At 44.4% G+C, this 27,556-nt stretch overlaps 1 protein-coding gene across 4 annotated transcripts; it reads right to left on the reverse strand.

Annotated features, from left to right (window-relative positions):
- Positions 1–19: 19 nt before the first annotated feature.
- Urb2 (URB2 ribosome biogenesis homolog) lies at positions 20–27,529 on the reverse strand. 4 transcript variants are annotated; one of them, XM_021650116.2, is made up of 10 exons: positions 27,183–27,529; positions 25,995–26,133; positions 24,180–24,356; positions 18,742–22,063; positions 14,129–14,289; positions 11,432–11,542; positions 9,948–10,190; positions 6,443–6,530; positions 3,241–3,380; positions 20–1,271 (listed from the first exon to the last, which is right to left on the reverse strand). In XM_021650116.2, exons 2-10 carry the CDS (start codon positions 26,118–26,120, stop codon positions 1,074–1,076), a joined length of 4,566 nt encoding a protein of 1,521 aa, XP_021505791.2. In that variant the 5' UTR covers positions 26,121–26,133; positions 27,183–27,529; the 3' UTR covers positions 20–1,073. The 4 variants fall into 4 exon arrangements, with proteins under 4 accessions (XP_021505791.2, XP_060247790.1, XP_021505792.2 ...); XM_060391807.1 differs by having other exon boundaries at positions 25,995–26,941; XM_021650117.2 differs by lacking the exon at positions 27,183–27,529 and adding an exon at positions 26,763–27,163.
- Positions 27,530–27,556: the final 27 nt, after the last annotated feature.

Raw genomic sequence — 27,556 nt, forward strand, 5'->3', positions numbered from 1 at the left:
TCTACTCAGCAGAATACTATAACATTAAAAAATAACAAATACTTTATTGACTCTTATAAAAGAAAACTATTATAAAAGAAAACATTAGGCAACCTTAACACATTTTGATTTTATATATATATGTGTGTGTGTGTGTGTGTGTGTGTGTGTATACACATACATACATATACAAACACACATACACAACAAAGAGACTAAAACAGACATTTCTATGCGACAATAAAGGGTAACTGAGACCATTACCATATTGCTTAGGTAGTAAGCACAGTTATTTCTTGAACTGAGTAGGAAAGTTTCTTAATGAACTTCTCAGACTGAAGCAGAACAAACAGAAGTCCTGGCTCCTGGGCTAGAGCTCCTTCCTACCAGACAGTGCACAGCACACCATCCAGGGCCCTGGCTATTCCCCCAGCACCACCAAGCTCCTCGGAGGGAAGGTGCAGGGCGGCACCTGTGCTACGTGGTCTAATTTAAAGGGCAAATGGGATTTAATTACAACCCATGTATCAGAAACAAAATACTGTTTTTGTTCCACAGTTTCCAGCCAGGAGAGGGAGAAAGGCGAGGACCACATTAGGTCCAGTCATAATCGTCAGCAATTTTCCCATTAAGTTCACCCCATCTCAGAGCCTGCTTCCGGGTTTCTTACAGCACACTTAGCTATAAGAAGATGTATTGAGGTATGAGGGTGTAGCTGAGTGGCAAAAGTGTTATAATAGTATGTATGAAGCCTGAGGCTGAAGTCTTATCATACTGGGAGATGGAAAATTAAAAAATACTCAGAATTTTTTAAAAAGCTATAAAAATACATATAATCCCCAACGTGGGCAAGGTAGACCCAGCATGCAAAAGGCATAGGCAGGTAGATTTCTGTAAGTTAAAGGCCAGGCTGGTCAACATAGTGAGTTCCAGGGTACTCAGGGACATACAATGAGACTCTGTGCGTATGCATGTATTGGTTTCCCATGGTTGTCGACCATATGCATGAGGACTCCAGACCTTACATCCTCCACAGCTCTGAACCATGAAACCTCTGCAAGGTGTCCCAGGAAACTGTGCTTCCATGGGGTGGTCTAGGCAGTGTATCTCTTCTCTCCTTCATGCTTGGCCTTGTGGTACTTGAGGTAGTCACTGTGCAGCTCCTTGAAGATATCTCGTGCTCCGGGCTGTAGTGAGGTCCGCAGAAACTGGATATCACGATCCATGCAGAGATCCAAGAGGAGGTAAATTCCTTCTTGAAGCAGGTTCTTAACAGCTGGGTACAAGGTTACCTGGGAAGGAAAGAGGGCTCTCAGCACACACGAGGAACAGAATCAGGCAACATGCTGAACACTCCAGAGCTCAGTCAGCAGCATGAAATTGGTGTAGCCGCAGACCCCTATTGTTCTAAGACAAAAACAGTTTCTACTAGTAGGATCAATGGTCAATGAAAGAAAACATATCCCAGCACCTTCAAAACTCACTGGAGGAGGTGAGCATTAACTACTATTCATCAAGCTGGCAGTATGGAGAGACTGTTGTAAACTTGATCTGAAGTAAAACAGAAAAGTACTGGAAGCACCTTTGCATGTTTTCACTGGGACTCCTCACCACACAGCGGAGACGAAACCACCAGGGAAACGAAACCACCAGGACTGTGGGCTGCAGCGTCTCCTAACCAACAGGCTCTTCCCAGGACATCTGCCTGTCCCCTTGCAGGTGTTCCTATAATACCCAGTCTACAGATGCACAGGAATGAATGCAGAGATCTGTCTGGCTATCTTTTGCTCCTGAGCATTTAATTAAACCTAAACACGCTGCCTGGGAGAATTTACAGCTCTCAGCAGCAGTCTCTAATGCATACAGAGCATTTTCTTCATCACTAAATTTAGAGCTAAACGAAAGATAAGACCTAGACTGCTGCCAGTGGACTCCAACATGCAATGGCCTTAACTAATTCACAAGGCCTTTTTGATTTCAAGATAAAACAAAACAAAACAAAAGGAAAAAAAATGGACAAGTTTAAATTAGAGATAAATAAGCCAGGAAACCAGAGATTTCATAAAGTAAATTTTAGAATAGTATGACTTAAGGGTTCCAATTACAACTTCCCTTTTTGGCTCTTATTAAAGTGAAATTATGATATCCCATTTTATTCTCCAGTTAAAAAGTACAAGCTTCTCTTTCATTAAAAGCTTACATGTTAATAACTCACATGCTTGGGAAATGTCAAGCTTCGATTAAATTGTTAAATAGCCATAAGGAAATCAAATCATAAGTCCTCATGTCTTTCTAGGACCACCAGAAGGATCTTCTCATGCACTTACTGAGTCCTGCTGCCTCCTCCCACCCCAGCTCAGCCAAAGTTGCTAGGATGACAAGAAGCTTTACACACTGATGTCAGCAGAGGTGTGGGCTGGAAAGTTACTCAACAGTTACAGTTACTTGAAACAGGGTGGGAAGCAATCTAGAAAGGCTGCTCAACCAAACCTCCCCAGAGAAATGCTGATCTCTCTGGCCAGACACTCCACTACAGTGCCACCAAGAGACCCAACTACCATGCATGCAAGAGACTCCAATACCAAGCCAGCCCACCAGACGGGCTGTTTCCCAGACAGAAAGCATGAAAATGTGTTTGTACAAATACAAGCAAATGGAGGCACAGATATGCCTATTATTCACCTGACTCTGACCCAGTGGCATTTACTAATCAAAGAAAAGGTCCAGTGCCATTTACAGTCCTGAAATGGCCTGACCATGGGGCACCAGTAGCTTACAGAAGTGTGAACAGTGCATGGACATACGTAAGCAACTAACTCTCTTAATAAATAATTCATCATTCAAAGCACTAATTCCAAAAGTCAGATTAATTTGGACAAAAATCACCAGTAACAGATTTCCCAGTGTGTCGATGCTATAGTCTGTCTGAGTGTCTGGGAGCAGCTGGATGTGATGGCTAGCCCAGGCCCAACCTCTTTTCTAGCCTCTGCCGGTCTGGATCCAGAAGAGCTCTTGGTTCTTGGCCCTGGTGACACTTCATTTGCCTGTTAGGCAACTAGAAGAAATGGAAACAGGACCAAGTCTGTACTCAAACTAGAGGCCTGGGGGTCTTGAGCAACTTCAGTGAGTGGCTTCAAGGACCCTGAAACATCCCCCAGTCCTAACCATAACTCTATAAGGCTCCTGCACATGCGTGCACACACACAAACACACAGCATAGACAGGAAAGACCCTGATGAGCACATTCAGCCTGGGTTTTACCTTCTGTACTTCTGTCACATACTGGGCCACCAGGAATGGGGAGAACGTGGTGAACTCCTCAGCTCGAGCAGCAATGTGGCTATACATCCTTTCCACCAGGCGTGCACACTCAAGGACCGCTGGCAGGTCATCCATGCTTCCTACAGATGGCAAATCATTAGCACTGAACTGGCGAGAGCATGTTTTCTAGCCCTACAATCAGACTAAAAACAGAAACAACTGCAACCCTCCACTCTTTCTAGACTCTCACTGGCTATTCTGTAGACAAAAATAAGGTAAAAGACACATCAGACATGACCACAGTAAAAATACAACACTCGAGTTCATCTGCTTTTCTAGGGGGTCTGTGATAGCTACTGGATTTTAACAGTCCTAACAGACATATCTCTGGAGGGGTGTCTGAGAAGAGCTTCCAGGGAGGACTAAGTGAGCAGGAAAGACCAGCCTGAACAGGCACAGCATTGTCTCATGGCCTGGGGCCCTGGACTGAAAATGGGGAGAGAAAAGTAGGAAAGGCAATGAGCATCAGGTTCACCTCTCTCTAGCCCCTGACCGCAGACACAATGGGACCAACTACCTCCCACTTCCGTCCCCATGACGAACTGTATCTCCACAAACTGTGAGCCAAAATAAACCCTTCCTTTCTTAAGCTACCTTTGTTGGTATTTTATCACAGCCAAGAGAAAAGTAACTAATGCAAGAGCTACCTGAAATACCAATACTTTTCAGGACAAAAATCTATAACTACCATCATTATTTTAAAGGAGATAGATGCTACAAGACAGGATCAAATGAAAGTTATCTTCAAAAAGAAAAATTTATTGAGAGGATTTAAAAATTATGTCTTTTCCTCCATTAGTTTAAGAAATTGTCTGTGTAAGGTTCTCCTTCCATCAGCAAAAGGAGATAAGATACAATGTCATCAGCAGACAGTCCCCACCTCACCCCTGTCTTCCCAGAGTCACTTCTTAATTCCTAGCCCTTCCGCACTATTCAGTGTAGGTCACCTAGTGCTTGGCTCCACAAGCTGCCCTGCCTTGGTAGGGAGCTCTGGCCTTACAGCATGTCCCAGACTTTACTGAGCACAGTGATGGCCACAAATTTATTTATAAATCTGGAAAATGCAAACAAACACAGGAACAACAGGTTACTGTGCTGCTCAGGGTCAGGCCTCCTACACAGGCACAGAACTCAGAGAGGAGTTGAAACACTCAATATTTTGACTGTGGTGTGGCTTCACTTTGTTCTTAACTGTCAAACAGACGAAGTTCATCAGGTACACATTAAATCTCAATAAAACTGATTTCTAGTATATACAGTATGGGTTTTTTTGTTTTTTTTTTTTTGAGAATAAACACATGCCATCTTTTATAAATGCAGTTTTCTAGCTGGGCATGGTGGTGCTCACTTTTAATGCCAGTGCTTGGGAGGCACAGGCAAGAAGATCTTTGTGAGTTCAAGACAAGCCTGGTCTACAAAGTGATTTCCATGACAGCCAAGGCTCTGTTACCCAGAGAAACAGGAAGAAGGAAGGAAGGAAGGAAGGAAGGAAGGAAGGAAGGAAGGAAGGAAGGAAGGAAGCTTTCTAGAAGCTTCCAAATGTTTGGAAGGTTTCCATTAATGTTTGGAAGGTATTGCACAAGGCCTACACTGTAGCCAGCACACACTTCATGGCCTAACAGTCTTCTGCTTCTCTTTTCAGACAACATAAGTAACCAACACTGATTACTACAGCTGCTGACTTCATACATAATCATTTAGAGCCCAATAAAGAAAATAGAATGGTTAAGGCCTTGTGGTCAAGCCACAAGTGTACAGAGAACAGTCTTGGAATTAGAGTGGACTGAGCTAGGCCAACATGAAGCACATGCTTCCATGCATGCTCAGAACATGTGACAGGGACAGGCTTGACGGAGCATGCAGCCACACTGCACTTCCATAGTCTACAGCAAGGCCTGGGCCTGCCTGCCTGGATCCCTGGGTAGACCAGGGAGACATCACTATCAGAAGAGTATCTCAGAATATTATAGGATATTATAGAATCACACACAGTCATCACATAACCAGCAAAGACTACCAGAGAGAAGCAGTTTGTTACCAGTCCTACATGTCAGCAGATTTTTAACATTAAGTCAACACATGCACTGTGCCATGCATAGGAGGTGGTAACTACTAGCTGTGCCACTAGCTGTCTACAGATGGGCAGAGTTAAGGGAGAACTGCAAAACCTGTCAATAGTGCCCCTCCTCCCCTCTCCCTTTCTTTCCAGAAAAAGAAGTTTCAATCAGAGATGCCTGATGCATCTACAGCTTGAGATGTGGTAAATTGCAATAATCTGAAATACTTAAAAAAAATCACCTTAAACCAGTAGGATAGCTGTTAGTCTGAAGCCAGTAGTCTGGTCTATATAATGAGCTCTGGGCCAGGCAGAAACCTGTCTCAACCAAACAAAGATTATCTGGAGAGATGCCCTGGTTGGGTACTTAGTTTTTTCTTGTTTTTGTTATCTTGACTTTAGCTAGAGTTATTTGGGGAATACAGCCTCAACTGAAAAAGATGCCTCCATCATATTGCCCATACGCAAGCCTACAAAATGTTTTCTTTACTCATGACTCACGTGGGAGGGCACATGCCACAGGGGCCAGTGCAGCCCTGGGAAGGTGGTACTGACCTGTATAAAAAAGCTGAGCAAACCACGGAGAGCAAGCCAGCAAATAGCATTCCCCACGGCCTCTGCTTCAGTTCCTGCCCTGGCTTCTAGAGGGTAGCCTGAGAACTATGAGCTGAAATCAGCCCTTTCCCTCCACTAAGCTGCTTTTGGTCATGGTGTTTTAGTACAGCAACAGAAACTCTAACTACGACAAGAGGCTGGAGAGAGATCTCAGTGGTTAAGGTCCATACCTAGCACTCATATCAGATGGTTTAAAACTACCTGTAACTTTAGCTTTAGGTATCAAACATCATCTTCTGGCCTCCCCCAGCAATAGCAATGCATACACAATTCATACAAACACATGTGTAAATAAAAATAAATATTTTTCAAAAAATATGTCTAAATTTTTTCTTGAATAGTCATTGGTAATCTGAACATTTCTCACATCAAGTCAGATTGTTGGTTTTATTCCAACAGTATTTATGGCCAGAAACAGTGCATGATGGATGCACTCGAATCTCTGTACCTGATGCCATTATTCTGAATTACCTTTGTCTTTCTGCCGTCCTTCATGCATAACTGAAAACAATAGTCTATGAAACGAGGTCAAAAAAGATGGAATGGCCTTCAGCATCACCTGTAGTGACAAAGGGACACAGAAGTGGGTCAGTGACCTTTTGTCTGCTTACCTGGCAGGGCATACAGAAGAGGCGTGTGCCCACTGTGTGGCTCAGATACGTCTCAGATCTTTTGCTGAAGTGTCTAAGCACCTGGCTCCTATCTGGCTCCTTAATTGCTGTTTTCAACATTTTAGGGAGTAGGGGTTCTACACTGCACTCCTTTCAAAATTTGTGGGGCACCTCATTTAAATTTTGCTGAATCTATGCTTTCTCTACACAGTTTCTAGTATACCCTAGAAACACAAAGAATTGGTACAAAAAAAATTACATAAATTCACTCACAATGTGAACCAGACATCTCAACAGTGAGGAAACCACTTGCCTAGGACTTTCCTTCCTCTGAGCACTAGGCAACTCTGTTAAGAAACCTGCTTCTGGAGCTGGAGAGCTAACTAAGGGGCTAAGAACAGGTCCTCTTGCCCAGGACTGGGTTCAGTTCCCAGAACCCATACAGTAACTCAACCACCTATGTCTATACTCCAATTCCAGGGGATCAGCCATCCTCTTCTGACATCTATGCACTGTATGCACGAGCTGCACATATGTATATGCAGATGAAACACTCCTACACATAAAATCTTTTTAAAAAACCCACTCCTAACCTTCCTAAGTGTCTAAAACCATCCTCCTTCAACTGTTTCTCCCTTCCCAACTCACTCTATCTATAAAAATCTTTTCCCCTTCTCTGGGAGGCAGAGGCAGGCAGATCACTGTGAGTTCAAGGCCAGCCTGCTCTACAAAGAGGGTCCAGGACAGCCAAGGCTACCCAGAGAAACCCAGTCTCAAAAAAACCAACCAAACAAAAAACCTTTTCTTCCCTTTGAAACAGAAATTCACTATGTATCACTGGCTGGCCTGCAACTCATATGTAGACCAAGCTGTCTTCAAACTCCTGCCTTTGCCTTGTGCTAAGATCACAGCATTAACTATTACACCAGGCAGTTAAAGCTTTTTTCAATAAACTCTAACTTTATTTCATTTAAAAAAAATGAAACTAAGATAATAAAAACATACTTTTTAATATCTCTCCATGTATCTGTGTGTATGCACGGTCATGTATGTAAGTGTGGCCACATTCAGCCATAGCATACATACAGAAGTCAAGACCTCAGGTGTTGGTCCTGGCCTTCTACCTTGTTTTTGAGACAAGACCCATTTGTTGTTCACTGCTGTGTTCTCCAGGCTAGCTGACCCTCACCCTTCCAGGGATTCTCCTGTCTCCACTTCCCATCTTGCCATGAAAGCAGTGGGATTACAGACATAGGCTACCATGTCCAGCTTTATGTGGATTCTGGGGATCCAAACTGGGCTCCTCATTCTTACATTTTCCCAGCATTCTTTACACCTCACATCAGGAACACAACAACACTGTCGAGACAAACAGCAGTGAGCTCACGTAACTTTAGTTAGAATTAAGCAAATTAAACATGGAGTTTCTAGTCACACTGACTACATTTCAAGTGGCCAATATGTCTGAAGCCAACGAGCACCACACTGACAATGCAGGCACCACTGGGTACATCCTGCACTACACTGAGCACTGTCTAGAGTGAAACAAAAAGTAAAGCACCAGGACAATTCTCTCTGGTATAATCAACAAAATTCAGACTTCACAGCACACCTTTCCTACTGATTTTTTATAGGTTTCAGAAGAGGCTGTTTTACAAAAGCATTCCAGAGCTTCATCAATGCTCTAGTCTCTCTGAATCCTTGTCATACTGATAAAACGCTACCAAATCCAGGCCAAACTAACTAGCTCCACAATGACACCTGCGGTAACTGTAAATCTGTCCTTTGTGGGTGCCTTATTTTCTTCACTTGCAAAATATGGATACCTGGTCCTCATGAGGACTGCATAATTATGACAAGTGAGATTGTCTCGCTGCCGTCTCCTCACGGGGTCTAGTCAGTGCTGGCCATCTGCTCATCCTCCAGATAAACCTGTGAGAATTTTAGCTGGGTGTTTACATGTATAAGGACCTAACACCACACACTGGCTTCCCTCATGAGACCTGACAGTGTCAGGAAAACATTAGCTGCTTTAATCACTCACACCAGCCTGCTAATACCACACTGCTGATGTTTTCTCTGGACCCTGAAATCCAGTCACACTATTCATGTGGCAGGAGCTTCGCAGGAGTCAGTTTTAATCTTACTTTCATCACTTTTAGTAAGATCTGCAAAGTCAGACTGTGATAGATTTGTGTTATATTTATAGTATACAGTTGCATAACAACCTTAATAATTAGATAATTAGTAAAAAAAAAAATATTCATATTAAAGGTAGTGACACAGGAGGGAGGGCCAGAGGTAACAGCTGGAAAACTCTTTGAAATAGAGTATTTCTCTTAAAAATGCCATTGCTGAAGAAATAAGATCACTCAGTGGGTAAAGGTGTTTGCCGTGCATGCAAATCTCATTAGCCTGAGATTAATCTCTGGATTTGCTGGTTGATTTTATATCAACTTGACACAAGCTAGAGTCATCTGAGAGGAGGGAGCCTCAGTTAAGGAAATGCCTCCTAAGATTCTGCTATAATACTCTCTCTCTCTCTCAAAGATTTACTTACTTACTTACTTACTTATTTATATATTTATTTATTTATTATGTATATAGTGTTCAGTCTGCATGTACACCTGCCATGTCAGAAGAGGACACCAGATCTCATTATAGATGGTTGTGAGCCACCGTGTGGTTGCTGGGAATTGAACCTGGGTCCTCTGGAAGAGCAGCCATCTTAGCTTCTGAGCCTCTGAGCCATCTCCCCAGCCCCACAACACATTCTCTTAATGACTGATGGAGCAGGGCCCAGTCCATTGTGAGTGGCATTGGTCAAAACATTCACTGAGCTTCAGTATCCTTATCACATAATAGGATTACCACATTCATTATAAGCTTGCTATGGGTAAAGTAGCAAATGTTCAATAAATACTAGCTGGCCATACTGTATTCTATGAGATCTGTGTTCCTAGCCTCTGCATAACATAACAGTAGCAGACTATAAGCTCAAGACCCACTCACTCCCTGTACCACTGGAATTATAACATATCTAAGCAAGGTAGTGACTTTTTTAAACACTTGAGTAGCAAACAGAGAAACGGGGCTCTTTTGTGTAATACATGCCACCACTCAAGAGTATCAGCCATGGTAGGAACAAGCTGAAGAGGTCAAGTATTTCTGTTTGCACAGAAAGTACTGGAAGCAAAATCTGTAACAGTGGAGCTTTCCTTTCTGACTTTCCTTTAGTTGTCTGCCTGCTTTTACTCGTAGTGACAGCTCAGGGCCTCACACAGCCCACCACTGAGCAGCCCCAGCCCTGCCGCTGCTGCAGAAGCTGGTACTCCAGCTTGTGTAGAAGCAGCTGTCCCTCCCACCTTAGCGTGGCACTGCAAGATGGAGAACAGCACATTGTGCATCTTCAGGAAGACACTGCCGAACTCCAGCGGCTTCAGGTGCTCCAGAGGGGCTGTGAGCAAGATGTTAAAGGCCAGACTGACATGGTGAGGGTTACTGATGGTCTCCTCCCCTTTCCGCAGCAGAACAGCCAGCACGTCAAGAATAGGCTCAACCACTACCAGGGCCACAGGCTGCTCCTGGCACGCCTCTCGGTGTTGCAGCTACAAACCAAAATAGACAAAGAAAAGAAAGGGAAGGTGATCCTCCAAAGAAATAAAATCACTTAAAGCTCTAGGTGACAAAGGTGCAAGGAAGTGGCATGGCCAAACTATAATCCACAGGGATAAGGAGGCTCCCATCCAGTCTCCTAGAGACCTAGCTGCTTCAATCCTCACTTTTTTGTTAAGTGTATCCAGCATGAAGACAAGCCATTTCTTTCTTCTTCTGTTTTCTTTCTTTTCATTCCCCACCACCCCTGAGATAGGGTTTCTCTGTATATCCCCGGCTGTCCTGGACTCACTTTGTAGACCAGGCTGGCTTCAAACTCACAGAGATCTACCTGCCTCTGCCTCCCTGAGTGCTGGGATTATAGCTGTGTGCCACTGCACCTGGCTTGACAAGCCATATCTTACAAGGGAACAGACACATCCAATTTCTTACAAGGAAGCTGCATGTTAGACAAGAATAACAGTGTTTTTCCAAAACAGATCAACAGTTCCAAATGCCTGTGATTATAATACAGGTCTAGTAAAGATTTTCAGTTACTATCCTAGAAAATAAGAGAACAGACTCAAGATAAGGGACAACTCTGTCTTCCCTGGATCACCTAAAGAGCACCCTGTGGTTCCTAGCTCCACAGTGAATATCTAAGGAGGTCTTTGGCTCCTGAATGAAGTCCCATCATCCTGCAGAGAGTACGGCTCTGCAGCCTGTCTGCCACACACATTAGAGGCATCAAGCAGTTTCCACCCTGGTGCATACTAGTGTGGACAACACACACTCTCTCACATGTTTTAACATGCCTCAACTTAGGCCTTTTGGTGTTATAGTTTCTTAAGGGAAAGACAAGCAAATTAGAAAACAAGAGGGAACATGAAGTCCAGTTTTCAGGGCTTTTCAGGCCTTACATGCACGTACCCCTCCTACTACCAGAGATACTTAACTGACCACAGAATTCTGTGGGGAACCAGCCCCAGCAACCCCCTTTACCTGCTTTGAGTATCTGACCCAAAGTAGCCTCACCTTGTCCTCCTCCTCCTCACTCCCTGACAGTTCTCAGTGCCCATCCTTCTCATCACTTCTTATCCAAGCTGCTACTGTCTAACAGTATATACACACAGAAAACACCTGTTCATGGCCACCTTCAAGAAACATCCCAAATGATAGAGCCCAAGCTACCAGCTGTCAAACAGAAGAGGAAGGGACAAACAAGCTGGAGGGTGGATCCTAAGAAGCCGCTCACCATTAGAGCTGTGATGATCTGGGGGTACGCACGCCACAGCAACCTCGCCTTTTCTCCACTAAGTGGGCATTTGAGTAGCAGGGTGAGTAGTCTAATGGCACACAAAACAACCTGAAAAAAGAAGGGAAGACTTTAGCACAGAAATAGCCAGCCCCCTCAGAGAAGCCCGGGGAGAGGAGATCCTCTTACTGCTGCTGATATGGTAACAGGAAGCTCTGTTACTGGGAACAGGGACAAGGCCTGGTCACGGTTGAGTTTTAAGAGCACATTTACATTTGTGCACAGACAGGAGGCAATGATGATGAGCTTAACTTCAGCAAGAACAGGGCCTTTGGAGAACATCTCACTTAAACCAGGCACAAAACAAAACTGGTCCAGACAGCAAGCTCACAGAGGGACAAAGGATAGCCTAATCATAGACCCCACTTCGCCAGGATGCTGTCCACAGAGGACACTATTACATCACTGATCAAGTACACAAGAGCCAGGTGGTGATGGCACACACCTTTACTCCAGTATACTTACAGAGGGGGAGGACCTGAGTTCAAGGCCAGCCTGGTCTCCAGAGCGAGTTCCAGGACAGCCAGGGCTACACGGAGAAACCCTGTCTTGAAAAATCAAAACAAACAAACAAACAAACAAACAAACAAACTACACAAGGGAGCCAGAGGGATGGCTTGGAGGTTAAGAGCTCTGCCTACTCTTCCAGAGGACCTGGGCCTGATTTCCCATACCCACACGGTGACTTTCAACTGTCTAGCTCCTGTTCCAGGGTCTCTGATACCCTCTTGTGACCTCTGCAGGCACAAGACATGTACAAGGTGCTCAGATACAGATGCGGGCAAAACACCCATACACAGGAAGTAAAATTTAAAAATCAAAAACTACATAAGGGAAGGTTTAAAGGAAGTATGGGTGAAATGCTATGCTGGTAGGCAATGCTTTTAAACCACAGCACACGCAGGCAAGGACTTACTTTTACTAAGTGTTTCACAAAGGCCTAGCCTCTCCCTGCTTCTCAGCATCACAACAGCCTCTTCCTCCCCTTATACTGTGAAGCCACACAACCCCAGCCAGATCCTGATTTCTGCCCTGTGTACTTTTTCCTTGTATCGTCTTGCACACACCTGCAAATCTGGCTGTTGCCAATTCCCTGCATACCTACAAGATGTATCTATCCATTGAGGCTTAGTGCCCATTTACTTTCTCACAATTGTGCCCCCTCTGCCCCAACAGACCAACACACCCATGCATACCTACTGCCCTTTTTGTTTTTTTTGTTTTAAGGCAGGGTTCCTCTGTGTAGCCTTGGCTGTCCCTCGATTTGTAGACCAGGTTGGCCTTGAACTCACAAAGATCTGCCTGCCTTTTCCTCCCTGAGTGCTGGGATTACAGGCGTGCACCACTGCCCTTTCAAATTCTTCATTCTTCAGTACTCAGTTCAAATTTCCCTTGCCTTACGAAGCCTTCTCTGATTAACTAGTTTAAAACTTGGGGATTATTTTCTCCCCCAAATCACTTGGTAAATGAAAGCCCAGAGACTCCGTCTTTCTCAAGCTGGGTCCCAACTGTAATATGAAGACACACAATGTTAAGTTCCAGAGAAAGGCAAGTGTAGCAGGCAGCTGGAAGGGATGATGCGGATCCTCAGGTCCTCATGCTCACGGTAGGGATCTGAACTGTTTCTGCCCCTCTCAGAACTCATAATTAGCCCCTAAATGTCCTCTAATTCAGATCAATAACCCAGTCCCAGGTGTTATCAGTGAGCAGGAATCAAGAAGCCACTAATGAGGCTGGACATAGCCATGCATAACTGTATTTACAAAACTTGAGAGGTTGGGGTAAAGTATAAATTCAAGACTGGGCTGCAATGGCAAGACCCTAGTGAGGAAAAAAAGCAGCAGGAGCCTAGCCCAGTCTATGGAGGCATTTTTTTTTTCCCTCAAGTGCTACTGGGAACATCTAATCAGCAGTACTCATGATTACCCTGGGTTATGGACTTTTACATGGAGGTATACCAGGCTTATGAACTGAGAGCCCAAATGCTTCTTTTTCTTTTCTTTTTTTCAGTGTTGGGGTTTGAACCCAGGGCCTCATGAATGCAAAACAGATACTCTACCAACTGAGCTATACATCCAGAATGCGTGGGTACAAACACACACACAGTGATCCTTAAGTTCTTGTCTATAGCTGTATGACCATATCAATCAAGGACTTTTCAAAAGTGTGAGGGCAAGTCTCTGAGAAGCCCACGACCATGTTCTCACATGTATCTTATTTTCTCACAAGCAGCTCTCTTAATGTCCATTCTTAACTCTTAATCAATAATTAATAATTAGTTTCTAGCCAGGTGGTGGCGCACACCTTTAATGCCAGCACTCTGGGAGGCGGAGGCAGGTGGATCTCTGTGAATTCAAGGCCAGCCTCGTCTACAAAGCGAGTCCAGGACAGCCAAGGCTACACAAAGAAACCCTGTCTCGAAAAAGAAAACAAAACAAAAAATAAACAAAAAAACACTTTTCAGTGAAAGCTAGATAGTCCACAACTAGGCTCCCTCCCACAAGCTCCTGCTCTGCCTCTACTCTGTCAGCCAAATTGTCTGTTTAGTTTTAAAAGTGACACAAAATTTCAAATAATCCTTCCTTTCACCTGGAGCAAATACCACTCTAGGCCCATAATAGAAAAGAAGACATGCACCTGCAGATCTGACCTCCACGCCTGAGTGACATCCAATCCCTGAAGAACAGACTGCAATACCATCCCAAAATGCTCTGTTGTCCCAGCCTCAAACATTTGGGTAAGCAGTGCTTCCAAGTGAGGTTCACTATCCTGAGTGACTGGAGCGGGAATGCTTGGACCTGCAGGAAAAGAAGCCAAAACTGTCAAGATTTGACTGATGAGTGACAGTGAACTGCAAAACGGCCATATGACACCTTGCAGCCATTAATAACACTAGTTAAGGGGTGTAAAAGAACAAGACCAAGTCCTGGTGAAAAAAGCAGAATGGGTGCTCATTGTACCCTTTTCCTACCCAGAGCTGCACCCATATTCAGTGCACGCACAGAGAAAACGCCAATATGCTCAGATTAGCTCCGAACCACAGCAGACATGTGACTGTTACCTTTTATCTTTATACAGTCAGTATTGGCAAAGAAATGGCTACTTTTAAATACCCAGGTGTGGGGAGCCAGACTAACCCTAGACTTTCTTAGTAACCCTAATGAAAGGACAAAGTAAACTATACGTTCTATATCCTTGTCCAGGAATGGACTTGGCAAAGAGCTGGAACCAATATCACAAAAGTCAAAGTTGCAGCTTCTGGAGACCCAACTCTTCCTCCTGGGCTGTTATCAGTCCTGAGGCAGCCATGTCTCAGGTATCCCATGTTCTCTTTGCAAACACTATCTAACTTGGCTGTCTTCTGAACTTGGCCATGCACCCCCACCCACACAAATAGTATTATGTGATGCTGGACTTCTTAATAAGCTTGCTTGGCATAAGTCATTAGCTTATTCAAGACCTGGTCCCAGCTATTGCTTCTGTCTTCTTTATTTCTCATCCCTGGTCTTCCCACTCAACACCAATTACTGTTCAGGTCACCCAGGAATGTTGAAAATTTAACAAGAATATTGACATTCCTGGGACTGTCTACTAGGTCCAAAAGGTGTTTTCTGGAACCTCCAGGATATTCCGGCCCACATCGTACAATAAAGCCCAAGGCAGGCTATTCATGGCCCTTCAACACTTCCATGTGTTTTATACTGCCACGCACTGGCGGAACACCTTCTACCTCTCAGTCCGTGTAATTTACAATCAGGAGGACAGAGATGGGGCTCTGATAAACCCATGTCTCCTTCCTGTAAGACCAAGATTTGCAGCCTCTTTCAGGGAAATAAGCAAATTTCAGCACCAATTTGCTTATCAGTAAAATGAACACATCAGCAAAGATGCCTGTCACTGGCAAATAAAAGGACACAGAACCTACAGAAGAGCCTCTCCAGGAGGACTTACTAACCACACTTGCCTGGCTGGACTTCATGGCCACTTACACTTGGCTCACATGTACCCTCTAGCCCCAGCCCCAGCCCCACATTCAGGCTGGGTTTTTGTATCCCATATTCTCTCTTCTTCAACCTCTATAGCTGCTGTCTGTTAATGAAGCCCAAATCAGCCAGAGCAGAGATAGTTCTACATAGAGGGACAGCTCTAAAGCACTGGCTTCCCCAGTTTCACTAAGGTAATCTATTGCCTGAAAGCATTCTTCACAAAAGCTGTTTACGAAATACCCCCTTAGCGCCACTGGAGGGCAGGGGCACCTCTACAAGTTGTTGTGTTGCCATCTCTCAGTGCTTCAAAGCAAACTTCATGTTCCCTTTCTTCCCCAGTGCCTTGGGCCTCACCTTAATTGGTAGGTCCTCCAGATTGCTCACTACTCCAGCACATCATTAGACATTCTGATGGTTCAGATGTGTGAACAGGCTGGACTCTGAGGCTCTGTCCCAGCAGTCTGAGCTACCACAGGTCCAGAGATATAAGAGTGAGGTTTAGAACTGCCTCATCTCAGCAGAGGTAGGGAATGGGATGCAGAAGTTCAGGTTAACACACTGACAGCAGCCACACTTCAGACACCAGCTGCCATCCTAAGACACTCACCTGGAATGCTGTCACAAGTTTTAACAAAAAACTTGATGTTATTTCCCAGTAGAAGGAAAGCACCAATCCCTGAGTTACTAAACAGAAAAAGATAGAGCTTCACAGCCAGGATTTCAGTTCACCCACACTTGAATCCGAGACAGAAAGCTCATTGACAGGGAGACAGCAACAGCACTGTTCAGTCCACACACACCCCCATCTGGTAGCGGCCCAGGCAGAGCAGGTGGCTTCACTTCCTGAAGGTCCCACCCTGTTGCAGCTTCCCTGTGGGAATCAACGCAGTACACTGTCTATTCAGCATGTATTCTTGGCCCTACTTCAGAAGACCACCTACTTCCTGCTCTAGCCCCCACCAACCCCAAACTAAATTCCTCTGCCACCTGTGATATGTTCTGACTAGAGAGAAGTCATCAGGCCTGGTCATCTGCTTTGGGGAGTAACTAACATGTTTTGTGATTGTATTTTATTTATGTTTGGATTTTGAGACAAGGTCTCACTATGCACCCTTGGCTGCAATTGCAATGCAGACTTGGAGAATTCCTCCTGCTTCTGCCTCTAGAGTGATGGGATTAAACACATGCACCATCATGCCCTGCCAGAAAGAATAATTTTATACTGTATGTTTATTTAACATTAATATTTTTAAATGTTTCTAAATAATCTTCACAACTATTTCAATGGCTACACAAGAATCCCTAACGCTTTGGTCTATATGACTTCAGTTTTGTCCCGGAAGATGCCTGCTCTCTCACTGCTCTGTGTCTGAGGTTTCAGCTGGCCTTGAAGGGTGATCCCTCATTAACACTGATGACACCAATTGAGTCTATTTTACTATACACACAAGTTATTGACCACACTGAATGGGGTGCTAAAGAAAGATTTATATAATTTTAAAAGTTAATCTGGGAGCTACAGGTGGATACAAAGTGAATAAACTGTAATTAATAAAAATTAAACATTTTTTAAAAAGTTAATCTACAGCTCTATAAACCTGATACAGAGGAGTTTCTTCCAGGTAAGATGATCCTTATGAGTCATCTGTGATGAGAGCAAATTAAAGGCCAAAACCAAGAACTCAAAACCAGGAACGAAGGTTGGAGAGATGGCTCAGTGGTTAAGGGCACATAATGTTCACACAGAAGACCCAAACTAAGTTCCAGCATGAATGCTGGGCAGCTTACAAATGTGTAACTCCAGCTCCAGAGAATCCAGCAACCCTCTTCTGGACTCTACAGGTACCTTCATTCACATGTGTACAAACACACACATATATACAATTAAAAAAAAAATATGCTAGGCTGATCTACAAAGCGAGTCCAGAACACCAAGGCCATACAGAGAAACCCTGTCTCAGAGGAAAAAAGGAAAAAAAATTTCTGGGTGTGGAATTTGAGATGAGCCAGGTCTGCATAATGAGTTCCAGGCCAGCCATAACATAGTAAGACCCTGCCTCAAACCAACAAAGCATAAATGTACACAAAATAATGCCTGAAGTATGCAAGGTCCTGAGCCGCCTAGACGGGTACATTGTGCATAGGGAAGGGAACACTGGAAGGTAACTTCGTACATGTGCCAACACAGAAAGAGGAAATGACATCCCAGATGCACGTCTGGGGGCAAACTTTCCTTCACGTGGCACTTTCTCAAGCTGCCAGGTATCAGCCTGTTCAAGAGGTGAGGCCCAGCCACTTGCGGTGGTATACAGCAGTAGGATATATGCTGAGGAGATGAGGCATGAAGCATGGTAACTTGTCCACGGACTCCCAGTGCCATAAGCCTCTGCAGCTCAGAATCAGCTCAGAAAGAAACACCTTTATGGGGCTAGGGAGATGCCTCAGCGGTTAAGAACACCGGCCGCATGTCTAGTGAAGTAGAAGTTTCTGGTTTCTTTGGAAACTCAATTGTGTCATATGAATATGTTTTTTGTTTCAGTCCCAAGCGTGGGATGCAGCAATGTCCCCCACCTCCACCCCTGTCCACCCCTGTGGAAAACAGGCCCTGTGAAAAGGAGTGTGGTTGTTTGTGAGGCAAAAATTACCTCATGGGAGGGGTGTGGTTTTGTGAACTGGAAAAACACCCTTGTGTGGACTCTGAGAAGGGATAAATAGAAGCCCACAGATAGTGAGACATCGCTTTTGCATTGTTCCGCTTTGCGATGGTTTGGATCCTTCGCTGGTCTTTGCAGAGAAATGCTGTGCTGCTTTGGCGGAGTTCTGCTGCTTCTGCTGCTGAGTGTCGCTACTGCTGCTGTTTGATGAGACTGCTGGTATCCCGGTAATCCCCACACCAACTGACCCTTATCAGCAGGAAGTAGATAAAAGAGGTCTACAGCCCCTTTTCCTACTAATCTCCTGTCTAAGGTAGGAGGGTTGGGTGGAGGGAGTGTTGGGAGGGAGGCTGGAAGGGTCATAAAGGCGTTTAAGAACTTTAAATAAAGTTAGGTGTTTGAAAAACCTAAGCCTATATAGTCCAGAGGCCCCAGGTCTGATTTCCCAGCACCCACACAGCAGCTCACAACCACCAGTAACTTCAGTTCCAGGGGATCCGACTCCATCCTCTGGCTCAAGGGCACTAGGCATATACAGGGTCAGACCTACATGCAGGCAAAACATCCATACACATAAATAAATTTAAGAACAAACAAACAGCCACCTTACCTGTAAGAACTTTCCGCACGGAATAAAAGATGGAATCAAAAACAGAACTCTCCTTGGAATGGAGCTCTGGGGCCGAAAGGAACAGGGTTAGAAATTGCAAGGCTGCCTGGAAAGACTGAGCGTTCCTCGACAGGGATGGCAACTCCTCCAGCAACTGAGCGTAGATATCCTGGTAAAGGGTCACGTGAGAAAGCCGTGTCGCGTCTGTATCCACCACATGGGCAATTTGGGGCTCTCCTTCCCTGAGGTGTTGGCTCAGGTCCACGTTTAAAAGTGTGGGAAGAGCGGAGAGGAGGACTGAAGGCAGGCGGTGGCCTGTGGTCCCAGGCACTAAGCAGAGCTGCAGTATGGCACCTATCTGCATCATGGCCTGCTGCAGCAGCTCAGACAGTGCTCCCGGCGCCTCCAGCAGCTGCCTCCGCTCCTTAACACAAGGCTCCAAACTTTGACACAACTTGGTCAGAGCTACCAGAAGCAGTTGCCTGCCCTGAAGGTTCTGGATTTTCAATTCTTTGCTGGAAGCTCCCTTACTATACCTTGAGAGGAAGGCAGTGATTTTTCCAAAATTGAGCACCAAGCTCAGCTTTACTTGGATAAGCATTTGCATTAGCTGCTCTAAGAACAGCCCTGACACATGAAGAAGCTGCAGCCAAGCAGGGTCATCTTCCCTAACATGAAACTCAGTACTGGCTTGCAGCAGTGAGGTCAGCACAACCTCAAAGATGTCACTAACGTACATGACCCTGAACACAGAGCGGCCATTCCTTCCCCTCTGCAGACCACTGAGGAGCTGGTAGCACGTCACCAAGAACTGGAGAGCTAGTGGACAAGAGCAATGCCCTACTGTGGAGACAGCCATGGAGAATAGCAGGAAAAAAAAATGCACATGGTGAGGTGGCAAGAGACTGTCCAGGCGGAGCGTGGAGATGACGTCCAAGAGCTGCAGGAGGCCTTCCAGCTGCTCTTCATCCAATTTGATAGGAAACCCACTCTTGACCATGGATAGGAAATTGTGGGCAATTTCTCCTCTCGGCTCTATACCTTCAGATCCAACTTTTGCCAGTTTGGTTTCCCAATGAGCCACAACCGTGTGGTAGTCCTTTTTGAAAAGCCAGGGGAGCTGCTGACTAAGGAGATGCAGGTCATTGTGAGGACCAGAGCACAGAATGCTAGAACACTTCTCAATGACACATGTCAGGAAGACAGAATAGAGGGACTGCATCTCCGGAAAGAGAGGGCTGTGGAGGAGGGCTGTGGACACTTTCTCAAGCGTGACATATGGCTCACTGTGTGCCATGCTTTCCTGGGCTTTGCTTGCTGGTAACGTTCTGAATAAGACAGTGGCCACATATCTCACATCATCCACACAAAGGTAGGGCATTAAAACTGCGAGGTTTGATACAATCAAATGCCAGTGTGCTACAGGATATGTAGACTCATTCACAGTAGACACCTGCCTATCCCAAGCAGCTATTGACTTTTGACTGAAACAGTCTCTGCTAGAATCAAGAATGTAGGCAGTGTCAGACCTCAAGGTTTGAAGGGCTTCTTTGGACTGGGAATTAGTCTGCATTAAAGTCCTTTTCACCTTCTGAAGGTACAGCTGTTCTAAGCAGTACCTACTGAGAGCCCTGGACTGGGCTATACACTTTTCCACCTTCTTCCAAAGCTGTGTTTCCACACCTGGTAGCAACAAAGGGAGGCTTGAGATATCCGGAGCAGCCCTAGCTAAGGGCCCAGCCAGAGAGCAATACTGGCTGCAGTGCAAACTGAGGGTAGTGTCCACCTGAGCCCAGGTGTAAGACAGTAAGAGTGCAGAGTCACTCACCTTCTGCTGCCACAGCTCAGGCTCTGGACTCCAGAGGTCCAGAAGGCCCAAAAGGGGCGTCACAAGCTCTTTCAGCATCTTCTCCATTATGCACTGTGTCCGCCTGATGATGGGCAAAGGCATGTTATTGTCCAGAGTCTGCATGTTGAACATTATGCAGTGCAGCAGAGAGCTCAGGGACAGAGCCTTCGAAGCCATGTCAGTATCACTATGTAAATAGGGCATGACTAAAGACTGGAACTTCTCTAGGACAAGGGACCATGCATCCAGAATCTGACTCAGTGGCAGCTCCAAGAGGCATGTGCAGAGAGCCGTAGAGGGGCCCGAAGCAAGCAAAGGCTGCCGCAGTGCCTCAGCAGCTGGACGGCAAATCACCCCCAAGACCTCCTCAAACAGCCGTGGTACCTGTCGAAGCTTGGCATATGTCTGAAAGACAGTGTTAATGAGCACCTCCTGGGCTTTTTTGGCTCGAAATTCTGTTACTTCTGCATCAATCCAAGCTGAAGACAACAGGTCATCCAGTTCTGGCTCTAAAATCAAATGATTCAGAGACATCAAAATCTTGAGGCAGCGAAACCAAGCAGACACAGGTGCTTGTGAATGGTTGATCAGCAGCTCGGCCACACGGCGGTAAAAGTGGAACTGTGTCTCCCCATGCCGGATCCTGTCAGCAGCCACATTGTAGATGTTGTTGGTGGCTGCTGAGTTTAGTAGTTGCTCTATGGCCAGAAGCTCTGTGGTCCAGTCTGCTAAGGACAGGGCTTCCATCTGCCCTGCTTGCAGGCGTGAGATTTGCAAACAATCAAACAATCTGGGGAGAGCCTGAAAACAGAGAAACTGGTTTTCTTCCTTAAGATATGAGTCCAGAAAGAGTCTGTACAGCAAGGACACTGAGCTGGCCACAACCGACGCATGGAGGTCTGATTTGACATAACCAGGCTCCACCAGTCTTGTAATCACAGTCTCCATTGGAGTGAGAAGACTCTTCAGAACTCCTATCTTTATGTCCCCTTGGTGCCCCAAGAGCTCCTCTTTATAGGACGAAAGCAGATCATGTCGAAAAACACCGCCTTGAAGAACAGCATCAATTTTACTCCTGATATCTCGGCTTAGTACTTGCCGTAGCTGTCCCTGACCAGGCTGCGTCCAGGTGCCTTCAAAAAGCAAGTGTCTCAGGACTAGGAAGGGCTGGAGGAGGTGGCTGGTCATGTCCCCAAAGACACGCCTAGGGTTAGTTTGTTGTTGCTGAAGTCTGAGGTAATGGTCAAGAGCCAGATGAATGACCTCAAAGAGCTTGGCTGTCATGGTTCCTTCTGGCTGTCTGCAGGATGACCAGCAGAGATGGCTCAGCAAGGCCACAATCAGCTCTGGTTTGGCTGTATAGATGATAGCAAGGGCAGGTGCTGAAAGGATACCCTGGCAGCAACTCATGATGGTACAGATATTCCTCTGAGATCCTGAAAGTGAGAACTCTGCTATTCTCTCATTTATGATCTGCGTATTAAGAAAGAAAGAAAGCTCATGACTACCTTGAAGCCATACCTACTCAGAAAATATGAAACAATCAGTCACTCCTCTCTCACATTTTGATGAGAAACACCAGATTTTTCTACCTCTAACATGAAGCTGACACTTACTTAATGCAGCGATAAAAGACAAAGTGTCTCTTCACGCTTCCATCTCCTGTCAGTATCAGTTCTTGCCTTTGTAAATGTGCCATCCAGTTCCAAAAGGCTGGGCTTTGCAAAGCTTAAAAGTCAGTAGTCATTTTTTTTCTTTTTATATTCTTCTTTCACACAACACACTCCAACTACAGTCTCTTCTCCCTCCACTCTCCCAATTCCCACCCAAACCCCACCTCCCCTTTATCCCAGATCCACTGCTCCCCCAGTTTCCCATTAGAAAAGTGCATGGCATAACAAGATGCAATAAAGACTAGGCACAAACCCTCAAACTAAGGCTGGATGAGGCAACCCAGGATGAAGAAAAGGTTTAAACCCAAAATCTTTAACTTATCTCAGCTATCAGGTAGCACTTGAGTCATGACCCTGTGTATGTATATGTATGTATGTATATATACATACACACATGTGTAGTATACATGTTTGTGTGTGTGTGTGTGTGTTTACACACACATTCATAGTCAAAATTTTCCTATTAACAACACCAAAGCAGGGCTACAGATCACTCCGCTGGAAGAGAACTTGCCTAGCATGCATGCAGCCTTAGTTCAATCCCCAGCACTGCATTAGCTGAGCAAGGCAGTGCATACCTATACTCTCAGTATTCAAAAGGCACATGCAACAAGATCAGAAGTTCAAGGACATCCCTCAGTTGCATAGCTAATTGGATGCCCACCACGATATACCAGTACCTGTCTTTTCATCATAAAGCACAAACACTGTTTTCAGCTTTCAAAATTCCAAATTCAAACTCCAAAGCAGACAGGTCCCAAAATGTATTGTTAGGCCAGTGACTTGCTCTCAGTCTTAAACATCTAAGATCAAAGCTGTCTGAGGTGCTGAGCTATTAACAACCACATGAAACAATAGTAATTTCCCCTCAAGTAAGTACTGGCTGATTTTTTTAACACTAGCAGTAAATGTGCAGAATCCTAAGATGTCAACACATCACCAGTGGCCTCCAGATATTATATTGATGATCAATAAAAAAAAATCTTTTTCACACTTAAGACCCCAAAGCACAATTTGTTCAAGTTGTATATGTGTCCTTCAGTAATATTTTATATTACTATAAACACACATTTATTTTAAAAGTTTTAAGCATCATTTCTTAAATATAGAGCCACTTGATCTTCCAGTCCAGCCTTGAAGGATAATTCAGAATGACCCTTTTTATTTAAGTGTCACAATAAAGGGCGCGGTCTTAAGAACTACTGACAGTTTATCTACTTTCTTGTTCTGTACTTTCCGTTCCATTTTGTGAGGCTCTGGCTGAACAGCTCTGCAACCAGGCACATACAGGTTCAAATCCCAATGCTGCCACTTACTGTTCATTTGATGGTTATATTCTTATGCCCTCTAAGCCTGTCATGTACTAAATGCTTATTTGTACAGGTTTTAATAGAATACCTATTATTACAGCATCTGTAAATACGGTTTTGACAATGAAGTTCAGACTTTTGTGATTTTAGTCAAAAAATTGAGATTATTCCTGTCCAGGTTTTGATCTTCAATCTCCGTCCAGAAAATTATGACAAGTGTCTATGTATATGTGTGTGTCAGTGTAGTCATAATATGGTAGATAATTTTTCCAGTTAAAATGTAATAAAGCTAGGCTCTGATGGTACACAGATTTTTCATAGGCCAGGCACAGTGGCCAATGGTTTTAATCCCAGCACTCAGGAGTTAAAGGCAACAGATCTCGGTGAGTTCAAGGCCAACCTTGTCTATGTAGAAAGTTCAGGACAGCCAGGCTACAAAGGAAGAGCCTGTTTAAAAAAATAAACTTTTTTTTGATACTATGACTACTTCCTTCTCCTCCCTCCCCTAACCTGGAATTTCCCATACATTCACATAATTGGTTCTGAAACAAGTTTAAGCAGGAACAAGAAATTAACAAAGATGCACATAACATAATCATTATTTACCTTGACAAGGGAAACCTGAAGATTTACAGTCTTTCCATTCTTAAGGAGATTCTGCAGTTTCTTGCTATGTAGAATATTATCTACATAGACCCAGAGCCTTTCAACAATATCTTCTTGCAGTTCGAGTTTTTTCTTATAAAATGCAACCAATGACTGTCTTGCCCAATCAAGTAAAACCTGGATTTGTAGAAAACATACTATGAAAATGAACTTCTTACATGAGAGAAAGATTTTCAACATTATAGGAACATCCAGCAACAACCAAATTCTATTGCAAGAAAAACAACTTTCTGTTAAGACATGTCTGTAGTGTCAGCTACCACTGTGGCTCAAACAGGAAGAGCACTTCAGCCTACAAGTTCAGATGAGACTGGACAACATATCAAAATGCTATTTGAAGCAAACAGGCTGGATACAATTACACATACTGTCATATCAGTACTTGGGAAGCAGGGGCCAAAGGATCTCGATTCAATGGCAGCATGGGATGTATGGTGAAAGCATTTTTTTAAAAGTCCTCACTTGTGTTAACGTTACATAATATGTTTTGAAATCTTGAAATGTTTATTAAGGAATAAAAAAGGAAAAACAATGATATCTTCATCTGGAGTCAATAAGAAGTTTCAGTGAAATTAACATTATTCAGTGGCTTTTCTAAAAGAAATATGAATGTCCACATGACCACAGAAGGGACCACACATGCAAATCAAATGGCAGTGAGGGATATCTAAAGAAAAAAAGAATGAGAGTCAGAACACCGGGACGTGTGCACTGACTTTCCCAAGATACATGTAGTATGTATAACTTCTAAATCCACCTCATTCAGAAGATGTAAGACAAACTGAAGCACAAGGGCTTCATGAGAAAGGCTGGAACACACGCAGTTTCCATTATTGCACTATTCCATTATTGTGTCTTCTCAAGCACAAAACACTGAAAAAAAGTGAGGCCTCAGTCCTCAAAGCTGTTTGTGTGTGTTGGATGATGGTTACAATGGAGCCAGGGGCTTCAGGCATGCCTGCAAATACCGTGACACTGAGTTTCACTTATCTGCCCAAGCCCTCGGCTGTAGTCCCAGAACTGTGAGAATGTATGAAGAGTGGCTGACGCTAAAAGGATAATGGATAAAGACAGCTGGGGTCTTGATCAAGCCTGCCAGAATTGCCCTTTGTCTCAGGTGTGCAATGCTTATCAGGGAACTACCAAGCTGCCAATATGACTCAAATGTGTACACTGGTAGAAATTCCACTGTTCTACAAACTCCACCTCGTCCCTACTCTAACAAGTATAATGCCATCTAATACATGTTGGGATGCCCCCTTTAAAGCAGCATTGGGATGCAGCCAAACTAATTCCATGACCTTGTCATTCTACCAGAGTTGCATTATCTTCTTTTGAGCCATAGAAGCTTAAGAAATATTAACAGCCACGGTTGGTGGTGCATGCCTTGATCCCAGCACTCAGGAAACAGAGACAGGGGATCTCTCTGAGTCCTGTAGATATCCTGTAGAACAGGTCAGCCTGTTCTACAAAGATAGTCCAGGGTAGCCAGGGCTACACAGAGACACCCAAAAACATCTTTATACTTGGTACCTATCTATTTTTCACTTCACCTCATAGAAAGACTAACTTTCCCTACTTCCCAACCTTCAGCCAAGCAAACTGAAAGATCTCATTACTTTTTAACTGATATTTAACATCCAATGAAGTTTCCTTCCCAACTCACTTTCTAATCTTTTAAATGTCAACACCCAAATTGAACATGTAATTATTTTATTTTAGATCATAAAAATGTAAGTTTTACATTAAACTCACTTGTTCTTTATTTGGTAGAAAGCACTGATGGGAAATCCAAGCAAAATGAGCTAGTTTTAGTTTATCTTCCCAAGAAGTCGTCTTGCTTTTAAGTTTAAAGGAAACGCCAGAATAAATCGCAGCCATTGCTACACGTCTTCTACAATTAAAAAGAAGGGGAAACAATATTATAAGACCTAACCAAATAGGCATTAGAAAATGAACACTATCTTTGAAAAGAAGGAAAATATGTGTATATGCCTGAGTGTATGCACGCAGGAGCCTAAGACGGCAAGAAGGCAACATCAGATCCTTTCTGACTGGAGTACAGATAGTTGTGAGCCAGCTGCCATGTAAGTGCTGGGAATCAAACCCAGGTCCTCTGTAAGAGCAGCCAGTGTTCTTCACTGTTGAACCACCTCTCCAATCCCTCACTAATGTATATACTTTATTGGGTACAACCGGGAAGGAGAGACAGGCAGATCTCTGGAAGTTTGAGGCCAGCCAAGAACACATAGTGAGATGCTGTCTCAAATATATAGTTAATTTGAAACTGTATTTCAGCAAAAGCAGGCAGACGATAGATTATAAATACTGCTGTAATTAAACGTCACACACTTATAGAATATGGGAATTCAAAAAGGCAAAAATCAAGTGTGTAAATTACTCACAGAATGACAGTCACCATCCATGATTTAAGCCTGAGGATATTTAGCACAAAGCTTCTAAAATGTGCTGTGTATCAGGATTAGCATTATTAAATAAGCAAATAAGCAAGCAATGCAGTACTTGGAAGTAATGTTTCTTGAGGGGAAGAAGACATTAGGTGTTGTGGCTGAGGAAACAGCTCAGCAGTTAAGAGCGCACGTTACTCCTGAAGAGAACCCGAGTTCAGTTCCCGGCACCAACATGGCAGCTCACAACTCCATTTCCAGGGGATGCTGCATCTTCTATCATCCCCGGGGCTCCTGCATGCATGTCAAACAAGAAAGAAAGAAAAAAAAAAAAAAGGAAGGAAGGAAAAAGTCAGGCAATAGAAATGCCGTTATTTCTACTCTAACAGTAACTTCTCACACACAAATACTACAAAACACAATGGTTAAATACAATAAAATCCTACATAACAAAGAGAAGGCATATACATTAACAACCCACAACTGCTGTGAAACCCAAGGCTTCTGAGTGTCTTAAAAAAAAAAAATCATAAACCTTTTTTCATTAAGGTAAACAAATCAGCTCAGAAAAAAAACACCACACTGCTGTCAGGGGAGGAGAAGGTGCGCTCCGGGGAATGCGTGCTAAGGGTTCCCTCGGATCCGGGCTCTCTCTAAAGCGGGTCTTCCTCAGAGCGGGGTGCGCTCAGGTGGAGGAGCGCCTCCAGGCCGGCGCTCTCTTCTCAATCAGGGTTCCCTCAGGAAACATGACCTCAGCCCGGGGCAGCCCCCTCAGCCCCCTCAGCTCCCGTCTCTCCAGAGGGCTTCCGGGCCGGTGCCGGGATCCGCCAAACTCCAAACTCGCAGCGCCGGCGCCCACCCGGCAACTCCGCAGCGACCAGCTCCACGCGGGGGAGGCGCTTCCGGCAG

The sequence above is a fragment of the Meriones unguiculatus genome, chromosome 10 (genome assembly GCF_030254825.1).
Source record: "Meriones unguiculatus strain TT.TT164.6M chromosome 10, Bangor_MerUng_6.1, whole genome shotgun sequence".
NCBI lineage: Eukaryota > Metazoa > Chordata > Mammalia > Rodentia > Muridae > Meriones > Meriones unguiculatus.

Bases quoted from the DNA above. Each gene is read 5' to 3' on its own strand.
- Urb2 (XM_060391807.1), bottom strand. From the start codon at position 26,489: ATGTGTTCTTGGCTGGCCTCAAACTTCCAGAGATCTGCCTGTCTCTCC. The intron at 22,064-24,179 runs GTAAATAATGAT...CTTAATACGCAG, and splicing joins TTCAGGTTTCCCTTGTCAAG to ATCATAAATGAGAGAATAGC. The intron at 3,381-6,442 runs GTAATTCAGAAT...TGCCATCTGTAG, and splicing joins AGGACGGCAGAAAGACAAAG to GAAGCATGGATGACCTGCCA.